This window comes from Carassius carassius, chromosome 21 (genome assembly GCF_963082965.1).
Source record: "Carassius carassius chromosome 21, fCarCar2.1, whole genome shotgun sequence".
Classification (NCBI taxonomy): Eukaryota; Metazoa; Chordata; class Actinopteri; order Cypriniformes; family Cyprinidae; genus Carassius; species Carassius carassius.
In genome coordinates, this window is record NC_081775.1 from 22,829,558 (window position 1) to 22,849,405 (window position 19,848).

Consider the following 19,848-nt stretch of genomic DNA (forward strand, 5'->3'; position numbering starts at 1 on the left):
ATTACAGAGCTATGACTCTCAGCTGAGCTCCACTCTAAAAATAAATACATACATAAAGTAAAAATAAAGGTGCAAATCAAATTGCATGACAGCACATATAAAGAAGTATTATACAAGCATGTAAGCAATTAAGTCAAACAAGACATTGAAGAGTGACAGAGACTTGGTGCCCACCGTTGGGATATATGAATGTGATATTTTGAGAGATTTATAAACTTATATTCCCCTTGATACAGAAGAAATAGGTTGACAGCTGTTATGAAATCTGCTCAATTACTGGAATTGAGCAGATTTCATAATAGCTGACAACCCATATTCCAATCAATCATCCAACAAAATAAGCTAAAAGAAACCCAAAATATGTTTTCATGCTCGAGTCATTTATTCTCAGCCACAGGAATGCTTTAGAGAAATATATCATCAGATCAAACAGTTTTAAAATTAATATTTTAATAAAATTTGAATTCATAAAAAGAAAAAAAGAAAAAAAAACAGGAAATCAAATATTATGCTTGAATGTTTTTATTCTTTCAAAGCATCAGTGCAATATTACCATTGTTATCAAACAATGTGTTTTTATAATTCGAAATAAATCATCATTTGAATTTCAATAAGTGCCAATGGTAGATATTATGGGAAAGACAGCATGGTAAGATATTTCACAATCCTTTTTTTAAAGTGTAAGGAATGAAATAAAATATTTAGATTTGAAATAATATATTTGGAACAGAAATATATTTGAGTAATGGTGGCTTAGTGAGATACATATTCAAATGCAATCAGGACGGAATATTTACATATCATTTAAATAAATAATTGGCTGCAAAGATAAATAATACTTTCTTTAAAACTCATAACATAAAAAGCAAAGCTATTAAGCAAAACTATATTTTAAGAGCATTTTAAAACAAACATAACTTAAACATAAGCAAAAAATAAAAATAAAAAATTGCATTATACTTTGGAAATGGAAATGACATGAAAAAAAAGACAGTTAATTGCAGTGATTTGAAGGCACTTCCTTGGAAAAAATAATTTACTCCAACATCTCTGGAGTTTCTTCGTTTATATCCTCAGGACCTGTGACACATACAGAATTGAATAGAATTATCATGTTAAAATGTAATCATATTCAAATTTCCTTTATATTTTCAATCAAAACTTTTAGGATTCAGTTACAGTTAGAAAAAAATATGAGGAAGACAGTGTACAAAATTAAGTTCCTTAACCAGCTCAACCTGTCATACACAGAAACAATGAACTTCAGACTTGAATGAATTTCTCTCCACTTCAATGGAAATCACTTATTCACATCATAAAAGGCAATTTAAGCATTTCTAATTGATTCAGAGGAAAACCAGTCTGAGCGAGAGAAATCATAAGCTAATAAAACCACCATAATTCACCAGCCCCATCATTTGACATTCGGATTGGTAATGGATTCTTTCACCTTTCACTAACAGGTTCTTTGAATGTCTCATTCCAGCTGATGATGTCACAGCACAGACTGATTCCAGCATCACAGTTTGGTGGTGAACTATTTTGAATATGTTTCTAGGAATTAAATGAATAATGTTTGATTCTTTGACACGTGAGCTCTGATTGACTTCCCAAGAATGTTTTTTTAATCACTTTATTAAACAATCTAATATACAATTATTTGATCTATCAGAAAAAAAATGCATTACTGCAACAAAAATATCACAGGACAGGGAAAGTCTGCTAGATCTAAGCTTGTGCATTGCTTTTCTTATCAATTATACAGACATAATGATATAACAAAATCAGTTTCTTTAAGACTTTATACATTTAAATTTGAATTGCCAGAACATGGACTCTTGAGAGACTTTATTACATGACTTTATATATAATTACTTCAAAGTGATTAGTTCCTAGTTACAATGCAAATTTGCAATTGGAATTTAAATGTGACTCTCTGGAAGTTCTATTCTGCCTGTGTGAACCGTGCATTAACTGCATGCCTCAGAATGTACCAGATGGCCATGATTAAACTGACATTATATCTTACTCAATGTTTCTTAAAAGGTTTCAGTTAAAGAAACAAATGCAAAACTTTCCCAACAGTAACCGGGAGCAGGCTTGGCTATCATGTTACAAATCTTGCAGTTTTCTTGTTTCAGACAATAATAAATACACACAAACGCATAATAGTTTATACTCTTATTTACATGTGTTAAAACAGCTTTATACTTACATGCGGTTTCTATGAATGTGTGCAAAGGGGACTCATAGCTAGCCTTGTTAGCAATCGTGCACATCTTTTATAATCTGTTGAGGACAAGACAAAAGAAATGAAAACAAGGAATTTTCGCTTTCACAATGTTAAACAGACGCTGACTCTCTGGCTTGTGCTGTGTGACATGAAGCACACGTCACCACTTCAAAAGCACTGATGAAATTCAGTTTTAAGTGGAGCTCTCATGCCATCACGGGGTGACGTATAGAGTATGAACATGGCTACGGGTTAGATGGATCCCTGTAAATAGCTTCATCTCTGCCCCAGTAATGTACTTGATGGCCTAAAATGACTGTGTGGGTTCAAGCAGCACATGCTTCCACCCTTAATGGTGTTTGTGAAGTCTGAACATCCCATTGCTGTCCTGTTCCAAGCACCGTTGCCATCATTTTCTCTGAAGGTACTGGCACGTTTCCCTCCATCCTGTTTAAAAGTGAGACTGTCAAAGCAGAACTCAAACACTACAAAGTATCTTGAAAGTATATGCGTGGAATGGCTTTGGATTCACTGTTGCCATACATGTAAACGTATCTTGGGTTAAGTTTACTGCAGTTTAGGGAGCATTTATGTCATAAAAATGCTCTGGAAGACAGAAATTCTGATTTACGTATGATATATTATACATTTGCCATTCCCAGCGTTCCTCGTGGCTGCCAAATACTCACATACAGCTGGTCAGATTTGCATGTTTAAAAAGACCATCGTATGAAAAAATATCTGCTCGTCATATGCATGCTGCACTTTCTTTACTACTACTACTTGAAATAATTCATAGTTCCTGATTTAGAAGAGAAATATCCACAGTTTCTCAGGTTGAATTTCACAACTCTTTCTTCTCTACTGAGAACCACAGAGGAGGGTCGAGAGGCAAGTTCACAAAACTTCGCTGGCCACTAACACACAAGTGTTTTTACTCAAGAAAAATAAAACAAAACACTTGAACGGCCAATGTCTAGAGGAAACAGGCATCTGTCGTGACCCAAAATATAAATCTGATCATCACTATGGGAAGCTGGTTTGTATATATTTAAAAAAATATAAAATGTAGTACGACTGAAGAAAAGGAGACTTGATTCGTTTTGACATTTATACTCTCTATACAGAGTAAAACTTAAGCTGCGCCTTTAGATAAGCGTTATTTAATGGAAAACTCAAAACCTCTCCTGAACACTATGAAGTCCATGAGGACTAAGGGTGGAGGAGCATTTTCACTGTGGTGTAACGCCCTGTCAAAATGTTTTATTTTTTACTTTAGAAAAACAGAAACATAAGCAGCATTTCTAAAGTCTTTACAAAATAAACAAGCATAAACATATAAGCAGCATTATACAAAAATCAACTAAGATCATAATATAATTCTAATTTGAAACTACAGGTAAAAATCTTTAATGTGATAGTTCACCCCAAAATGAAGATGGGTGAACTATTTCTTATTTAAAAGATATACGTACATGATGGTCTGGAACATTCCTTTGTATTGTGATAAATTCTATGGAAATGTGTCCTGCATTCAGATGGAAACTTGACTGGCCCTGCTTGAAACAAAAAAAGGTTTCAACCATCAAATTAGCATTTTATAGATTAATTACTATGGTGAATGAAATCATTTGGCTTTTAATTTCAAAATGTCTGCTTAAGCATTATGTCTAATCTTACAAACTTGTACAAAGAAAATGTTAAAGTTGCTGTAACTTTTTCACTTGTGCAAAAACTAGAGAATTAGCACATGCTAACAATTGACATGCTATCACAAGGGAAAATTTTTATTGTGTGAGCTTCTGGATAACAAATTTTCACCCTAATTATCGTAGGTGAACAAAGAATCGGCAATGAATAATCATCTTAAAAGTGCTTTTCCTAACAACATTTGGCTGGAGTAAAAAGTGTATTTCACAACCCAGAGGCTGTAAAAACAATTTAGCTACAGTAAGTTAATCTACTGCAGGCTTAATTTATTTGACTGGCCTTAATATGTTTTACAGGATGAAAACTGCTCATTTCTAATGAGACAGATTTCAGATTATGCCTAGAATGAGAATGAAAACAAAGGATGTATTCAGAATGGCTACTCAATACTGCACAGTATATATTGCATTCTGCTTTTTAAAAATAGCAAGTGAGACAGTTGGTTTTATTCCACAATCATCATTTTAAACAGAATTCTACATTTTTGTCACATGACCTCATCAAGTTACATGCTGCACTCGGGTCATTGAATGGTGTCTGGTTATTATCTTTTTTCATAACCCAGTTTTGTAAAATGGCTTTTATTTTTGGCAGTCAAATGAAATGAGTCAAGAAATAGATATTACTGTACTTCTGTTTCACTCCTGACACTGGAAATGGAAGGTCAGGTTGAATGCACTACATTGTAGTATACAATATTGGACAAAGTAAACATGTAGCAAATGTAGCAGGTCATAAGAAAAATTAATTCCACACACTGTGCATGCACTCTATATTATACATATTATATACTGCAGCAACAGTAAGAGTGTACACTATTCTGAACATAGAATACATAGCCACACATCTAGACCTCATCTAGAGGGCTGCTTGAAATATTTAATACTGCAAGAAAGATAAAACATATTGAAATGGGTTTTTGTTTACCTGTAAAATGTTCTATAAATCTGTCTTTCACACTTATGTCTCTTGGGACAACCTCTGAAACAAAAAGACAAGAAGACAGTGTTAAGTGACACAGTGTTAAGACAGTGCCACCACCGTACCCAGCCTAATCAATAAGACTCAGAAGCTTGTAAATATACCCCTTCGTCGATATAAAAACCATAATTGTGTTCTTTTAACTCATATAACACTGGTTATTAATTAGAAATTTGACGATTCTTAAATAAACTGAAATAAACAATACTGTGGGTGAACAAAACAGACTAAAAGTAGCTTTCTCTCAAACTGAAGCAGTTTGAGAAACATAGAAGCTGGTATGCTGCATTTAGCTTGAGGTTGGTTGGATGGATGATAATGGGAAAAAGCGATGTATTTTTGTGGAGAAATCTGTCCCTGACTGGATATATTATCAGATATTCCACTATAATTTGTGTCTTCCAAATCAAAATGCACACATTGTTATTATTATTATTTTTTTTAATAAATACTTCTTTCATTAGTGTAATATTTTTGATAGCCTATTGCAATTTTAAGTTTGTTTTATATGTATAACAAAATAAAACTCAAACTACTCAAGTATCCCTTTGGGTAAGTGTTTAATGAGCTGAAAACACAAAGCCTTTGCCAAGTGGAAAAAATGTTTTATAGAAATGTACTGCCAGTATATAAAAAACTGAGATTTCTGTTCTGAGTTAACAGTGTGTATTAAAAAAGAAACCTTATAAAGAGACAACTTTGTACAGTATAACCATTAACTGTGTATTAATGAATGTGATATAGCCTGGGACTGTCTAGCACATGGCATGAAGTCATTTGTAAGTCTGCTTACTTCGCTATCTATATTAAGACATACCACTGACTTCTATTGATATTTAATAAAGACATTCTTCATAAACCATTTATTTTGTTGACAACCTCCCCAAAGGTTCTGCGAAACTGAAAACGTGACTTCAGTTTGCATCAGCCCACAATTAATGATGAATTTACAGACATTTTGTTAATAGTCTTGTAAACACTGTTAGCAGTTTGTCAGATCTCAAACTCATAAATGCCTGAGTGTACAAACATGCAACGACCTCTTGGAAAACTTCCCCTTGTAAGATGATGATATAACTGATTACGGTCATATACACCATGTGTTTTACTGTGGTGACTACATGCTTGACGTAAGAAAGACGGGCAGCCATTTAAAGCATAGATGTAAAATGCAATCCCAGATTGATAATCCAGTGCTCAGTAAATCTGCTAGAGGCTTGGGGTCCTTGCTAATTATGTACAATCTGTGGCCCGCCCGACCCTGGGACACCATCCCCACATGTAGACCATATCAGTTCCAGTCTATCTGAGTAAGGAGATTATTGCATGCAAAGTTGTAATGCCTATCAATGTCAGGTCCACAAATCCATGCAGCAGCTAATTTTAACCTGCCTCAGAATGTAGGATAACCAACACTGTGTTATGAATGAGTTCATTCATTCTACCTTTCTACCTTTTTGATGTCAACACAGATTCTTCTACTGAGGGCCAATATTTTGCATTTTAATAAGGAAATCATAGAGATGATGCACTATTAAACACCCATCAAGATAATTCTAGGTCTATACGAGTCTTACATAAGATGACTAACTGCCTATACTAATGGGCTGTTCTATCCAGAAGGGTACAGTACAGTGCAGTGTGTTGACTGTTTAGATTATATGAAGGTCCATAATCAACTCAGTTTTCAAAACTAGCATGTTTAAGCTGGAGTAGAATCATTCTCATAGCAAAACTTTATAGGCAACAAATTCATTCAAAGGTCATCCAGATCAGCAATAGCAGATGTTTATGGGTGTATTTTTTCTTTAGCACCCGAATTCTGTGTAACAACACGTCAATCAGTTTTTTGTTTGTTTTATGGCTAAGACGTTTAAATAGAATCAGCCCAACCAGAAAACTTGCACTGGCACTGTCAAATTTTCATGAAATTTGTTGTATAGTTTATTAAGTAAATTAAATAATGGGGTATCACAGCAGTGAAGAAACCATGTAATAGCACAAAAACAAGTCTTTGTCAGGTGCGTCGGACAGGGGGCAAAACCAGTACTGATTACCAGGGCCCCAAAGGAAGAAAGGGCCCTTGAAAAGTCTGGAATATATATATATTCAAGGGAAGGGGGTCCCATTAGGACTGCTTATGCATAGGGCCTGGGATCTTGTGCAGCACCCCTGGTCTTTGTCATCTGTATTTGAGTATAATAAACTATTCCAAAGAGTAACAGACATGCTAAAATGCCTCTGAACACATCAAAACACTGGACAGCTTCTAGATGTGACATGGAACATTCAGTAGTTGCTGTCAAATGACACATGTATAGTTCAGCACAAATGGAAACACTTTTGGGAAAATTACACAAATAAGAACATATTATTCTTCCAGCATGAACAATCTCAATACAATTTAAAGACACAAGCAATGTTCAATAATTTCATCCAAAGATGTCTCAATGGAATAAATATATAGTAAAAATGTAGATGGGGCTCTTATCTATTATGGGGGTCTTATCTATTAATGGTGTCTCAGAAATCAAAAAAGTAATTGACAAAGATGGACAGGCATCTGGCTTTTGTTTAAAACAATCCATTCTTGTTGGTATAGGTAGAATGTGACTACACAACACATTTGTTAAGCATCACGTATGCTAGGGGCATGGGCAATATAACAGTACAGCAATTATAAATAAGTAAAGAACACATAACATCAAAAGATTCTTAAAAGCCATATTTCAAATGTTAGATTTGTGAGACACATGGAAATGTCTGTGCCTAAACGTGCAATTGGGAATCGTTTCTTGCTGTTTTTTTTTTTAGTGAGGTCAGGTTCATTAATCTGAAATAAAAAGAAATTTGACTTCATAAATGCGAAATAACCAAATCGTTATTCACAAAGTGCAGATCAGCAGCACACACCATTGGGGGAGACTGGGTATAATTGTAACACTTTTTGTTTCAATATCTGTAACCCGCTGAACTTTTAAGCTTGAATGCTCAAACTTTTAAACAAAGTACCCACATTTGTTCACTACAAAAGGCACCAATTCAGCCCTCTGTAAGAATATCACAGCCCTTATAAGTTGATGTCAAATACATAGAGTGCCCTTGTTACAATCCACCCGACTACTGTTGTAAGATGTAACACATAGTGGAGTAAGTTTTAACAGTCATACAAAAGAAGCAAAAACAGTAGCCACCTCATAAAGTTTGCTTCAAAATAGGTTTATTGAAACAATCTAAAAGAAAAATACAAAACAATGTTGTACTTTCTATGAATGACCACAGCTCAAATTCACGTTCTGATTGATGCAGGAGTGTGTGTGTGTGTGTGTGTGTGTAAATTAGACTACTAGAACAAACTTCCTAAATGAGGTAAAGAATATGTAGGTCTAACAAAACAAAACAAAAAAAACAAAAAACAAAAATTAAAATTTTGTGTGTGAGATCGTGTCTATATATTCATTTTCTCAATCAGAGTCAAAATGGTGACAAACCAATGTTTTTATGTCAACTGCATATAGGGCACATTTTACCCAGACTTCCTTTGGCTTTGAGCTGCCAAAAAAGCTCCATAGAGACAACATTAAAGTTCTCAGTTCTAGGGGATGCTAAAATGTGCTAAAATTTACCCCACCCCATAGTGTTTAGTTAGCTGTATTAGCATTATGGTTTGAAATAAGCGGTTTTTAACTGCATCACATTTTGCCTGAGAATCTACAATTTATTCTAAAGTAAATTACATGATTTTATCTGCAACAGTTTAAGTACTAAGCGAAATATAGTTTTGGTGAAAAAAAAAAGATTTTTACAGCAAAATAATTCTTTTTCTTTATAAAATCCACATATACCAACAGCTTTGACAACCATTCATATAAGATCAGGGTGGAAGTAAATAGTGAAATTATCATATAGCTTATCCCTGAAAGGTGGAAATGGTGCTGTTACAACTCTCCCCATGTTACAACCATACCCAGTCTCCCCCTACATGACCACCAGCATCACGATTTCTCAAGCTTTTAAACTACTCTCCGAGCAGTTCTTAGATCTACACTGATGATTCCAGCATTATGTGATCTAACATGAGCATTCATTTTACTACACTCTGCAGAAAAAAAAAGTAGGAAAGTGTCCCTTACTCCAATTTCATGTCTCTTTTTTACTGAACTTTTTTTTTTGAGAAAAATTACTCAAAGAATACAGGTTATGTTATTGTCTTTGCAATTCACTCAAGATATGTAAGGCAAAATATGAACAGTTGTCCATGCATTAAGTGATTAAAGCATTAAAAGTGCAGTTGAGATGCACGAAAAACTCGCACTAATAGGAAGGAGTTAATTCCCAGGATTACTTTTATATCATCACCTGATCTCAAATCAGCTTACCTATTGGTCTGCTGTTGTCCGGCTTGGGCAAATGTGCAGTCTTTTCACGAGAGGAAAACTTCACATCATGAGATACAGAGTAGAGGCCACTGGTGACGCGTCTGGACGCGGGCTTGTCCTCGATCACTTGCAGGATTAGATTAAGCAGAGTTTTCCTTTCCGACTCCTTTACCTCCTTGCTGTCCATGCATTGGCTGGAGGTGATGAGCAAAATAATCATACTCAACAATATGTGCCATCTCTTCTCAGCCCTCATGGCTTTCCAGCCTGATAAACGAACAAAACAAGCAAACATAGTCATTACATCCTCGTACTAAATGTTCTGACCGTGCGTAAAATACGCAGATGCAGAGCAGTGGCGCAGTGGTCCGATGTTTATGCAGTAAATATGACATCCAAATTCGAGTGCTACCTAAAACTCTCGACCTGTTTACACTCTGTACTTTCTGCAAATAAAGGCAAAACTAACTAAATAAATAATACAACGGTACCTAAATGTACGTGAACTGACCCAAATCCAACTATTCTTCATTGTCTAGGCTACGTTTAAACCTTTTTAAAATCTGAGATATAATCAATTCACTATACACTATAATCTTAAAATATGTAGGCTACTCACGTAAGCAAACATAGAAACTTACGCGAATATTGGTAGGTGATTTCTACGGCTAATGATGTTCACGCAAAGTTGTCAGAAAAAATTATATCTTCCAACAGTTCCTGTTGTCTCGTGTCTTTCTTGAGAACATGCGTCTTGTTTTTATACGTCAAGCGCGAAGCTTCTTGAATGTAATACAATCGATTTCGGGTGGGTGGCAAATGTAGACATCTTTCCCTTAGGTTTTTTTTTTCTCAACTCGTGGTCAGTTCCTTTGACATTCGCCCCTCCTTTCGTTTCGAATTCATCACAGAAGTTCAGATAACTATAAAAAGTGTCTCAAAACTCCTCTCTGCGGTTTATTAAAAGATTCATAACTGGCAGAGAATTGGACGCGTAAATGTTCTTGGAGATATCCATCGCGCCATGTCCCCCCAGGGAAATGATGGGGAAACTCAAGTATCCATATATCCAAATATACTTGCTTAAACGTAGTCGAGCTGTGAAAATAACGCCTGGATGTTTTTGTTCATGGATGGTCGGGTCTTGTGACTGCACTAAGCGCGCTATCCTGGTAAGCCCCGCTTGTTTCCACCTCCCAACTCAAGTTTGCACTTGGCTGGCATTACACGCATTAACGCATAAATTCCAGGGTCCTTAACTTTTGTATGTCATAAGAAGCAAACACAGATCAATGGTCTGATTGGAATGATATTGAGCATTTAAATATTTGATCAATTATTACATTATTTCAACCTGTTCTCACACCTTATGTAAAGCACTCAAACCTTGATTCTTTCTTTAAGCTTCTTAATATTTCTATGTAGACAGAGTTTCCCCCCCGGGGGTCTGTGAAGGTCCTGCAGGGGTCATGTCCTGGAGATCTGGCCTTCAAATTTGATATCGAGTTTGTATGAGCCTAATTATGTGTGATGGTAATTACATTTCCACTTTTGAGGGAAGATCTGAATGAAACTTGGCTCGTATTAATTGCAAAGTGCAAAAATAAATAACAATTGTTAGGCATTTAAATTCTGAAATGCTCTAAGAACGTTTTGATGGCAATATTTTCATACAACTACTACTTCTACTACTACTACTACTACTAATAATAATAATGTACAGCATTTACTTATAAAACATAAATAAAAATGTAGCCTATACATAAATACCAAACAAATGTAATTTTTTAATACAAAAAATGTAAATAAATAAATAAATAACAAAAAACTATACTATACTATACTAACCATACTAATTGTAAATTAGTATTAATTGTAAATTATATAAATAATAGGAAAATTGTTATGAATTTTAATTCTGATATGCCCTAGGAAAAAGAAACAAAAAAGTAGACACTATTATTAAAAAGTTAAAAGAAATTAAAAATTCTGGGTGGTGGACAGTCCTACAATAGTGAAATAATACTGACAATAATTAAAGTGACAATAGTTTAAAGATGTGATCTACCCATTAACCCTAGACTGATGACATTAATGATCTTTCCAGGGGATCCCTGGGTGTACAAAAGTTGTAAAGACAAGTCCTTCTCTGTTAAATCCATGTAAAAGTACAATGCGAAAAGACAAACAGTTTCACACAGCTCTTGTTGCTCTTACAGGGATGTCACTGAACCTGCTTCTCATATGGGAATTTGAAGGAAACAGCCTTGCTCCCTCCTGACTTCAAGATGCACACTGGGTTCATACTGACATTAGAAACAGAAAAAAATAATCTTCAGATAGGCTACTTAAATGTCACATTTGCATGAGGACATTTCAAACTGCTTTACTTTTTTCAGTAGCCTAACTTTTTAACTCTACATGGAATACGGCCATGGAATACTGCATTTTCTGCATTGCAAAGCTAATCTCAACACAGATATAGGCAACACTGATCGCTGTCCTAATATGGCCTTTAACCAAATATCTAAGACATATGATTATTTGAATGCTGTAGTCTACTTAGGATGTTTTAAAGCCTCATATGAACTCTAACGCTTACGGACAAGCAATAAAGATGTTGTACTGGGCGACACCAAGCGGTGTGTTTTCAAACTACAAGTACTATCGCCTTACCCCCACACATCCACGGTAGACTAAAACACATTTTTACACCTGGTATCTAGGCCTACTTGAATTAATATGATTTGAATTAAGCTCTGTGAACTTATACCTATATTTAATGCCGAGTTAAAATGAATTTTCGCTTACCTGTTGTTAAGATGTCAAAATGTCACGTTCATACCAGGGACCGAATAACTCACAATAAACTAATAATAAAGTTATTTTACAACAAACAACTATATTGGTAATTTGGTCACCCTATTTGTTCCACTTGAAACTCTCCTCGAATAATATGACGTTTACCTTTATTGATCCAATAAGAAGCCACACATTTATATTGTTACAGTTAATATTTTGAACTTACGTAACTTTCAACGGTAATAAAACATTTCCATTAATATTATATTTTATTTAACCTGTGTATACCTACATGCCAACAACAACATCATGTGTACATTAATGAACGCTGATGTAATTCAATCACCGGGCCAAATTTCCGTTCGACATTTGATCTTTCTACCGTTCTACGTAACCGTTACCTTAGAAACAACTTGAGTTGACAACAACTTTCAGGCAAGTTAGTCAGCCATGTATCCAACTTCCCACTGCTCTAGAAATGAGTTGTATTCAGGAGTAACATTATTTGTTGTCGGGACTGTCGTTCTAACTGTGCAAAACTTTATCTTTACCCCCCAAAAGTGAATGTTTTGACTACCGCTACAGACTCTTACTTGTGATAGATGTGGAGAGGAAGTGCTGTAACTCCTACGATACAAACAAACCGAAGGGATTTTAGCAAACGATGTCGCACAGGTTTGTAGGTTACAGTGACAGTAAATGTGCTTCAAAAATGTAAATTGTCAAATGTCTGTATTAGAAATTCTTCTAAATGTTACAATATAGTCCCTTTCATGTTTAATTTAAGGTTAAGAAAACTATTTAATTTTATTCTCATATAAATAGCTTAGCTTTTATGCATCAATCTAATGAGTAAAACAATGAGTTTGTCTCTGGCAGCACATACAATACACTGTGGTCTGAAGCTCACGAGGAGCTCAGCTGTTTGCTGGATGAAGAACTCCCAGAAGAACCTCTCCGTCCTGAGAGAGACAGAGTGGTGTTCTTCCAAAGGCTCGCCACCTTCTATGTCCGCTATGTGCAGATCTTCAGGCAGCTGGAAGAGGCCTATGACCAAAGCGTTCATCCCCAAAAGAGGCGTGTGATTAGGCAGGTGCTGGACAGTGTGATGGGCCGTGTTCTGGAGCTCAAGAACGAAATGGTGGAAAAGGAATTTTCTGAGTACCACTACATGGATGACATCATCCAAGACCTGAAACTTACCCCTGTGAGTGTCTTTTAATGCTGTAATTATTAAACATATTTAAACCGAAATCATCATCATTTCAATCATGTTTGTCAAAGGAGGACCTTGAGATTCCAGTTCCCAGGTATTTCATTTGGGAGCGGAACAAAGTGCTGCAGGACAGAGAAAGAATGTTTGCTGCTATATTGAACCAAATGGATGTGACAGAAAAGGCAGGAAAGAGTTCAGTTGCTCATGTTTCATCATAAACAACAATAATTGGAATTGTTTGTGCTTACATGACTTCTCTTACCTCCCAAAGCCTCCTGTAATGCGCATGTTGACTCTGGAGAGGGCCATTAAAATCATCCAAGTGGCTGAAAGAGCACGGCAAGGCCGACTGAGGGCAAAGTTCATGAGAGAGATCCACAGAGACTCTGAGAGACAGAGGAGAGCTGAGGAACAAGAGGCAGTTAGCACTGACCAGGCCGCAGTTTGTATCCAGAAGGTAAAATATACTATTATGTTCACACAAAATCGTTATAATTAATATATTACTATTAGTTTACTCTAAAAAAAATTCTTACCCTAAATTTCTTAAACTAATTCTAATCTCTGTTTAGGTGTGGAGAGGTTTCATGCAAAGAAAATTTACAAAAAGGCTACGTGAAGAGGAAATGATATTTCTTGGAATGGTAAGATGAAATACTATATGTATCTCTACCATTCAAAGTTTAGGGTTGATAAATTATTTTGATGTGTTTGAAAGAAGTCTCTTGTGCTGACCAAAACTACATATATTTGATCAAAAATACAGTAAAACAGTAATGAAATATTGTGAAATATTACAGTTAAAAAAACTTTTCTATTTTAATATATTTCAAAATGTAGTTTATTCCTCACACCAATTTATCACTCCAGTCTTCAGTGACATACAGTATTATCTTTCATAAATCATCCTAATATGCTGATTTGTTGCTTAAGAAATATTTATTTCTTATCATCAGTGTTGAATGAAAAAAAACAACAACAAAAAACAAAGCATTTATTTGATAAAGATTTTTTTGTTGTTGTTGCAAAAATGTAAAAGATTTTACTGTCACTTTTAATCAATCCTCGCTGAATAAAGAGGTACTTAACTCTAGTACATAAATATTTCAAGTAAGTCATAAATATTTTGGAGTTCATTTATTGTGTTTCTGCAGCTTGACTACTTAGTGAGTTTTGACTACCACCGTGTTGCCACCAGTAGATGGAACTCTAATACTGTTTCTCTTTGTTCATTCTCTGGCTGTGCCATCTTCAGGCCATGGATCCAAAACTGTCCTATCCATCCCAAACCGAGCTGGATGCTCTAAGTAATGAGGCCAACAGGCGGACCAGACAAGACGAACATGAAGATGACTATCAGAAATCTATTGGATCTGTAATTTATCAGCTCAAGGAAGTGGAGGGCCCAGAAATGAAGGAGACCATGAAAGATCAGATCCGACAGTGGTTCATAGAGTGCCGGTGAGTGGGATCCCTTGCCAGTGGTTGCACACAATTAATATTACCTGGGTGTTTTACTGAGCATTTGTTATCAACATTTAAAATGAGTACTTGTGAATAGTGATGCAACAGGCTCATTTCCTGACTACCCAGAGGAGGAGGATGGAGGCTCAGCTCTTATATTCGCAGAGAAAACACCTGAGGAGGTAAATATATGTTCATGTTAGACCAAAACATAATATATATAGAAAAGGCTTAGTAAAGTTACATTTGTTTGGGATGTTCTTTACCCATCCTATTCAGTATGATTATGGTTAAAGAAAACTGTTATGTTTGTCATGTTTTCGTAAGACACAATCATGTCTTCCTTTTGAAGCTGGCAGAAGAACTGGCAGCAAAGGAGGAGGAAGATGCCAACAAAAATCCAAAGGGCAAGGAGGAGACAAAAGAAAAAGGAAAGAAAGAAAAAGTCAATGACGAGGTAAGAATTGATGAAAGGAGTTGACGTGCACTTAAAAATTTTGTAAAACCACAATGTCAAAATAGGAAAACACTGCAAAGAACATTAGTGAATATGATGACCAAGTATTTCTCTAGTGTATATCTCATTAAGTGTAGTTCTTCTAATATGAAAGATCATTGTACTATCACAGGAGGAAGAGCCTGGACTGAAGATGCTACCATCTGCCTATCTGGAAGATCTTGAGAGGGGACACAAGACATTTTCTGGCAAGGATAAATTGATTATTTAAACATTTGTGTGTTACAAGAACAACATATCATTCTCAAGAGAGAGGGTGTGAGTGTGATTATCTCATCTGATCTGCAGAGGTTTGGAAAGAAAGAAACGAGATCAAGAATTTTAGTCAAAGACATGAGCTGGAGCTGATCAAGGAGGAAAAAAGAAAAGAGATTGAGGTGGAAATAAGAAAACAGGTGACTGATGGTTCGCTGAATGTCTTTTAGCTTGTTGTGAAACTACAGCTACTGCTGTTAGCTGATCTGTGTGTACATGCTGTTTTCCATTTACTGCTGTTTTTCTTTTTAAAGTGGTCATATGATGTTGCTAAAAAGATCATTGTTTCGTGTATTTGGTGTAATTCAAATGTGTTTATGTATTTTAAGGTTCAAAAAAAACTTTTTTTCCCACATAATGTACATTATTGTTTCTCCTGTATGCCCCGCCTTCTGAAACGTGTCAGTTTTTACTAATGTCATCATTCTGAAAGGTGAGATGTAAGCCGATTGGCCAGCTATCCAGTGCATTGTGATTTGCCAAATGCCTCAAGCGTGTGATGGAAATCTTACGCCCCTTACCATACTGTGATGCTGTGTCCTGGTACGACGTGACAATACCAATAAAACCCATTACAATCGAGGCAGTTGCTGCATCCAGTGGGGACATAATTACCGGAACTGATTATTATGACCCATACTGTCTTTTTACGCATTGCGTTGCGAATTGCGCTGCATAAATATGAAACCATGTCTGCATTTGTGATCGGAGAAATGACAAACAACAAGCTCTAATAGTTACTCTACACTGCTCCAAACTCGTTTTTTGAATCATCAGTGGCAAATCCTTTACATATGGAAACGTAGTTACAGACTGTGTGTCAGAAGCACCAGGCTGTCTTGCAAAGTTAGAAACAGACATCGGCATTATAGGCTACTCTCACAAGAAATAGTCATTGTCCAACACAAAAAGCACTGCACACATCTGAATATTTGGGTTGAACTGATCTGGAACAGTGTTGTAAATACAACTTAACCACTGATTTCTAGTTGTGTCCACTTTTGGAAGACTAAACAATCTAGTTTCGCTTTCACAACAAAACACAGCTTCTCCCACATCGTGACGTAGACGCTTGTTATAACGAGCCATTTCAGGTAGGAGTGGTTGACTCTTAAATTTAATAAAGAATGTCTCTTTGGATTTGAGACTTTGGTCTTTGAAACTTTACAGATCTTCTTTATGCACCAAGAGCTTGTAACACTCCAAAGAGAAAGTAAAAATTAAAATCGCATCATATGACCCCGTTAAAGTCTCCCTGAGATCAAACATTTAAGCCCACATGTATCACAATTATTGCCATTTAATTAATGTTAATGCTAGCTTTCAGAGACATTGGTTTTTGTTGCTCGTTCAGGTGGATGAACTGATGAGACAAGAACTTGCTAATTGGAAGCTGGCTGTGGATAAAGAAAAAAGCGGAAAGGTCAAGGGTGCTGCAAAAGTACAGTAAATCACTTCTGTTTACATGGATTTATTGGATAACATCAGAGACATTGACTTTATATACAATATGTGTATTGTTACACATAGTAAATGAAGAAATTGAAAACTGTCTTTATGCACATTTTGTGTATTTATACACAGAAAAAGAAGGCATCAAAAAGTGGAAAGAAAAAGAAGAAGGACAAAGACCTTACAGCGGATAGGTTATTTTTTTTATTATTATTTTTTTTTTACGTGTCTTTTGAAAATTTGGAATGGTTAAAGGGATAGTTCATATTTTTAATTACTCACTGATGTTATGTTTTACACCTGTATGACTTTCTTTTTTCCATGGAAATCAAAAGGAGAAATTTCTAATCAGATCATATTTTGATTTGCAAAAGTGAGAGTAAAGCACAACTATTGTCAGTATTGATAATATTAAGAAATAATAAGAACTGCACCAAATTAGCATATTACATGTTTTCTGAAGAATCATGTGACACTGAAGGCTAAAGTAATACAGCACAGTAGCTGCTGAAAAATATACCTGTGCCAGTACAAGGCTAAATTATGTTTTGAAATAAATTGTAACAATATTTCACAATATTAATTTTTTTCATTATTCCAGTTTTGATCACATAAATACAGCCTTGTTGACATGAGACTTCTTTTAAAAACATTTTTTTTAAATCTTACAGACTCCAAACTTTTAAATGGTGAACTCATTGAACTCAAGTTAATCAAACTCTCTCCTCTCTCTCTCTCTCTCTCTCTCTCTCTCTCTCTCTCTCTCTCTCTCTCTCTCTCTCTCTCTTATTTTTAGGACTATTGAGTCACTGTTTGAAGAGCTGGTTGAACAGGAATTGCTGAAAAAGGCAGATAATGTTAAACTAAAAGATTATCTAGGTATTTACAATCTTTTTATAATTCTCTTAGAAATTTACATATTTTGAAAAAAACCCACTTCTAAAGCTTATTTGGCCCTTTCATAAATTATATAAATGGGGTTTTATTATATACACACCTGCTCTGTTTTTAAAGGGGACTATAGCTATCTCGGCACAACTCTACGACAGTCTGACATTGAGCCTATGCCGTCCTTATCTGATGTTCGGCAAGTTGTAGCACTTTATGCTGTTTTACCATTAGGTGAGAAAATTAATCGCTTATTTTTACCGTCTTCATATGTTGTCAAGCTGACCAGCTAAATGGATCAAATAAAACATTTTCTTTGTCCTATAGGATCCCAAGCAGTGCATGAAAAGGCTCCCCTGGTGAAGACCATGCTGCTAGTAGGTCCGACAGGGGTGGGTAAGAAAATGTTGGTCCATGCCATCTGCCGGGAGACTGGAGCCAATCTGTTTGACCTTTCACCTTTAAACGTGGCTGGAAAATACCCTGGCAAGAGTGGATTGCAGATGATGCTGCATGTGGTGTTTAAGGTAAAGTTTAATGTGAAATCTGCCTAATCTGATACTGGTCTGTTAACTGTTGATATTTTGGTGTATTTTGTACTCTGTATTCTGTATTCTGGTCAGGTTGCCAGACTGATGCAGCCTTCTGTAATATGGATTGGAGAAGCTGAAAAGATGTTTTACAAAAAAGTACCAAAAGAGGAGAAGGAGGTAAAAAGTGTAACCCACTTGTAATCTGTCTAGTAGTGAAATGACGTGTAATGAGCTTTTTCCTTGGTTTTTATTCTGGTGCACAGTTAGATCCGAAACGTCTGAAGAAAGATTTACCCAAGATCCTTAAGTCCATCAAAGGAGAAGATTGTGTGTTAATAGTAGGAACGTCAAGTGATCCACACAGTGCAGACCTGAAATCCTTGTGTAAATTCTACAATAAGATCATCCTCATACCTCGGCCAGACTATGCATCAAGATACGGTAAACTAAGTGCTTACCAAGGCTGCATTTATTTGATCAAAAATACAGTAAAATCAGTTTTATTTTTAATCATAAATACAATTTAAATGATCTTTTTTATTTTAAAAAAACTTACTGAGCCTAAAATAGAAATAAACAAAATCACAGTGTTTCCAATCATGCATATTGTCACAGTAATGTGGAAAGATCTGATAAAAAAGAATGGAGGAGAAGTAACCAGTGACCTTGATCTCAGCTCTCTGGCAAAGATCTCTGATGGCTACACACAAGGTCACATGGTACAGGTGGTGCGTAGCATCTTGACCGAACGGCGCATTCAGCAATTTCCTAAACGTCCACTGACTGCCTCAGAGTTTGTGTCTCCACTTGCAAGAATCGACCCTGTGTTTCAGGAGGAAGAAGAGGCATTAAAAGTAAGTCAACTCTTTCAAATATCTGATACCATGGCTTTTCATTGCATTGCACATTGAAGTTAACAGCTAACTTGACAATAATTTCTAGTCTCCTCTATATTTACAGTTACATTTAGTCATTTAGCAGACGCTTTTAATCCAAAGCGATTTACAAATGAGGACAATCGAAGCAATCAAAATCAACAAAAGAGCAATGATATACAAGTGCTATGTATACACTGTATCTTTTCAATAAATTAATTTTTTTCTCCATAGAACTGGTATGCCAAGACTCCCCTTGGAAAGAAGAGAATTAAAGCTGCCTTAGGGAAAGAGGGTGATGAAGAGTCCTCAAAAACAGGGAACAAAGGTGGCAAGAAGAAAGGAAAAAAGTAACAATATAAGTGTTAACATGAGCAACCATAGTACCAAATTTCCCTGCCTTTACCAATAAATGTTTCAGTTTGCTTAGGACATCATTATCTTATGACAGTATGCATGTTTTTTGTTCAGCTGTAGATTAAAATCCAAATTGAGGGGTGGAAAAGAGCTTGTGGGTCTATAAATACACAGATACCATCTCAA

The 19,848-nt window shown here is 35.6% G+C and overlaps 2 protein-coding genes across 5 annotated transcripts; one reads left to right on the forward strand and one right to left on the reverse strand.

Annotated features, from left to right (window-relative positions):
• Nucleotides 1–426: 426 nt before the first annotated feature.
• Nucleotides 427–12,645, reverse strand: alkal1 (ALK and LTK ligand 1). Of its 4 annotated transcripts, XM_059503873.1 has the most exons (7): nucleotides 12,115–12,193; nucleotides 11,521–11,609; nucleotides 9,304–9,570; nucleotides 4,871–4,924; nucleotides 3,709–3,792; nucleotides 2,216–2,289; nucleotides 427–1,080 (listed from the first exon to the last, which is right to left on the reverse strand). In XM_059503873.1, the coding sequence occupies exons 3-6, from the start codon at nucleotides 9,557–9,559 to the stop codon at nucleotides 2,225–2,227; spliced, it is 459 nt and encodes a 152-aa protein (XP_059359856.1). In that variant the 5' UTR covers nucleotides 9,560–9,570; nucleotides 11,521–11,609; nucleotides 12,115–12,193; the 3' UTR covers nucleotides 427–1,080; nucleotides 2,216–2,224. The 4 variants fall into 4 exon arrangements, with proteins under 4 accessions (XP_059359856.1, XP_059359857.1, XP_059359858.1 ...); XM_059503874.1 differs by lacking the exons at nucleotides 11,521–11,609; nucleotides 12,115–12,193 and adding an exon at nucleotides 12,507–12,645; XM_059503875.1 differs by lacking the exon at nucleotides 11,521–11,609 and having other exon boundaries at nucleotides 12,115–12,246.
• On the forward strand, nucleotides 12,508–19,742 carry zgc:153738 (uncharacterized protein LOC558115 homolog). The gene is made up of 19 exons (XM_059503876.1): nucleotides 12,508–12,780; nucleotides 12,985–13,312; nucleotides 13,390–13,503; nucleotides 13,593–13,778; nucleotides 13,894–13,965; nucleotides 14,577–14,782; nucleotides 14,883–14,967; nucleotides 15,138–15,242; nucleotides 15,415–15,490; nucleotides 15,591–15,697; nucleotides 16,912–16,998; nucleotides 17,142–17,203; nucleotides 17,806–17,888; nucleotides 18,024–18,131; nucleotides 18,225–18,424; nucleotides 18,521–18,607; nucleotides 18,694–18,871; nucleotides 19,046–19,284; nucleotides 19,540–19,742. The coding sequence occupies exons 1-19, from the start codon at nucleotides 12,770–12,772 to the stop codon at nucleotides 19,657–19,659; spliced, it is 2,454 nt and encodes an 817-aa protein (XP_059359859.1). The 5' UTR covers nucleotides 12,508–12,769; the 3' UTR covers nucleotides 19,660–19,742.
• Nucleotides 19,743–19,848: the final 106 nt, after the last annotated feature.

Excerpts from the sequence above, each read along its gene's own strand:
- alkal1 (XM_059503874.1), bottom strand. The coding sequence starts at position 9,559 with ATGAGGGCTGAGAAGAGATGGCACATATTGTTGAGTATGATTATTTTG. Across the intron at positions 3,793-4,870 it reads ATTTATAGAACATTTTACAG|CAGGGCCAGTCAAGTTTCCA; the intron begins GTAAACAAAAAC and ends TTTTGTTTCAAG. Across the intron at positions 2,290-3,708 it reads GGAATGTTCCAGACCATCAT|ATTATAAAAGATGTGCACGA; the intron begins GTACGTATATCT and ends TGTCCTCAACAG.
- zgc:153738 (XM_059503876.1), top strand. Across the intron at positions 13,779-13,893 it reads CCGCAGTTTGTATCCAGAAG|GTGTGGAGAGGTTTCATGCA; the intron begins GTAAAATATACT and ends ATCTCTGTTTAG. Across the intron at positions 15,698-16,911 it reads AGGTGGAAATAAGAAAACAG|GTGGATGAACTGATGAGACA; the intron begins GTGACTGATGGT and ends TTGCTCGTTCAG.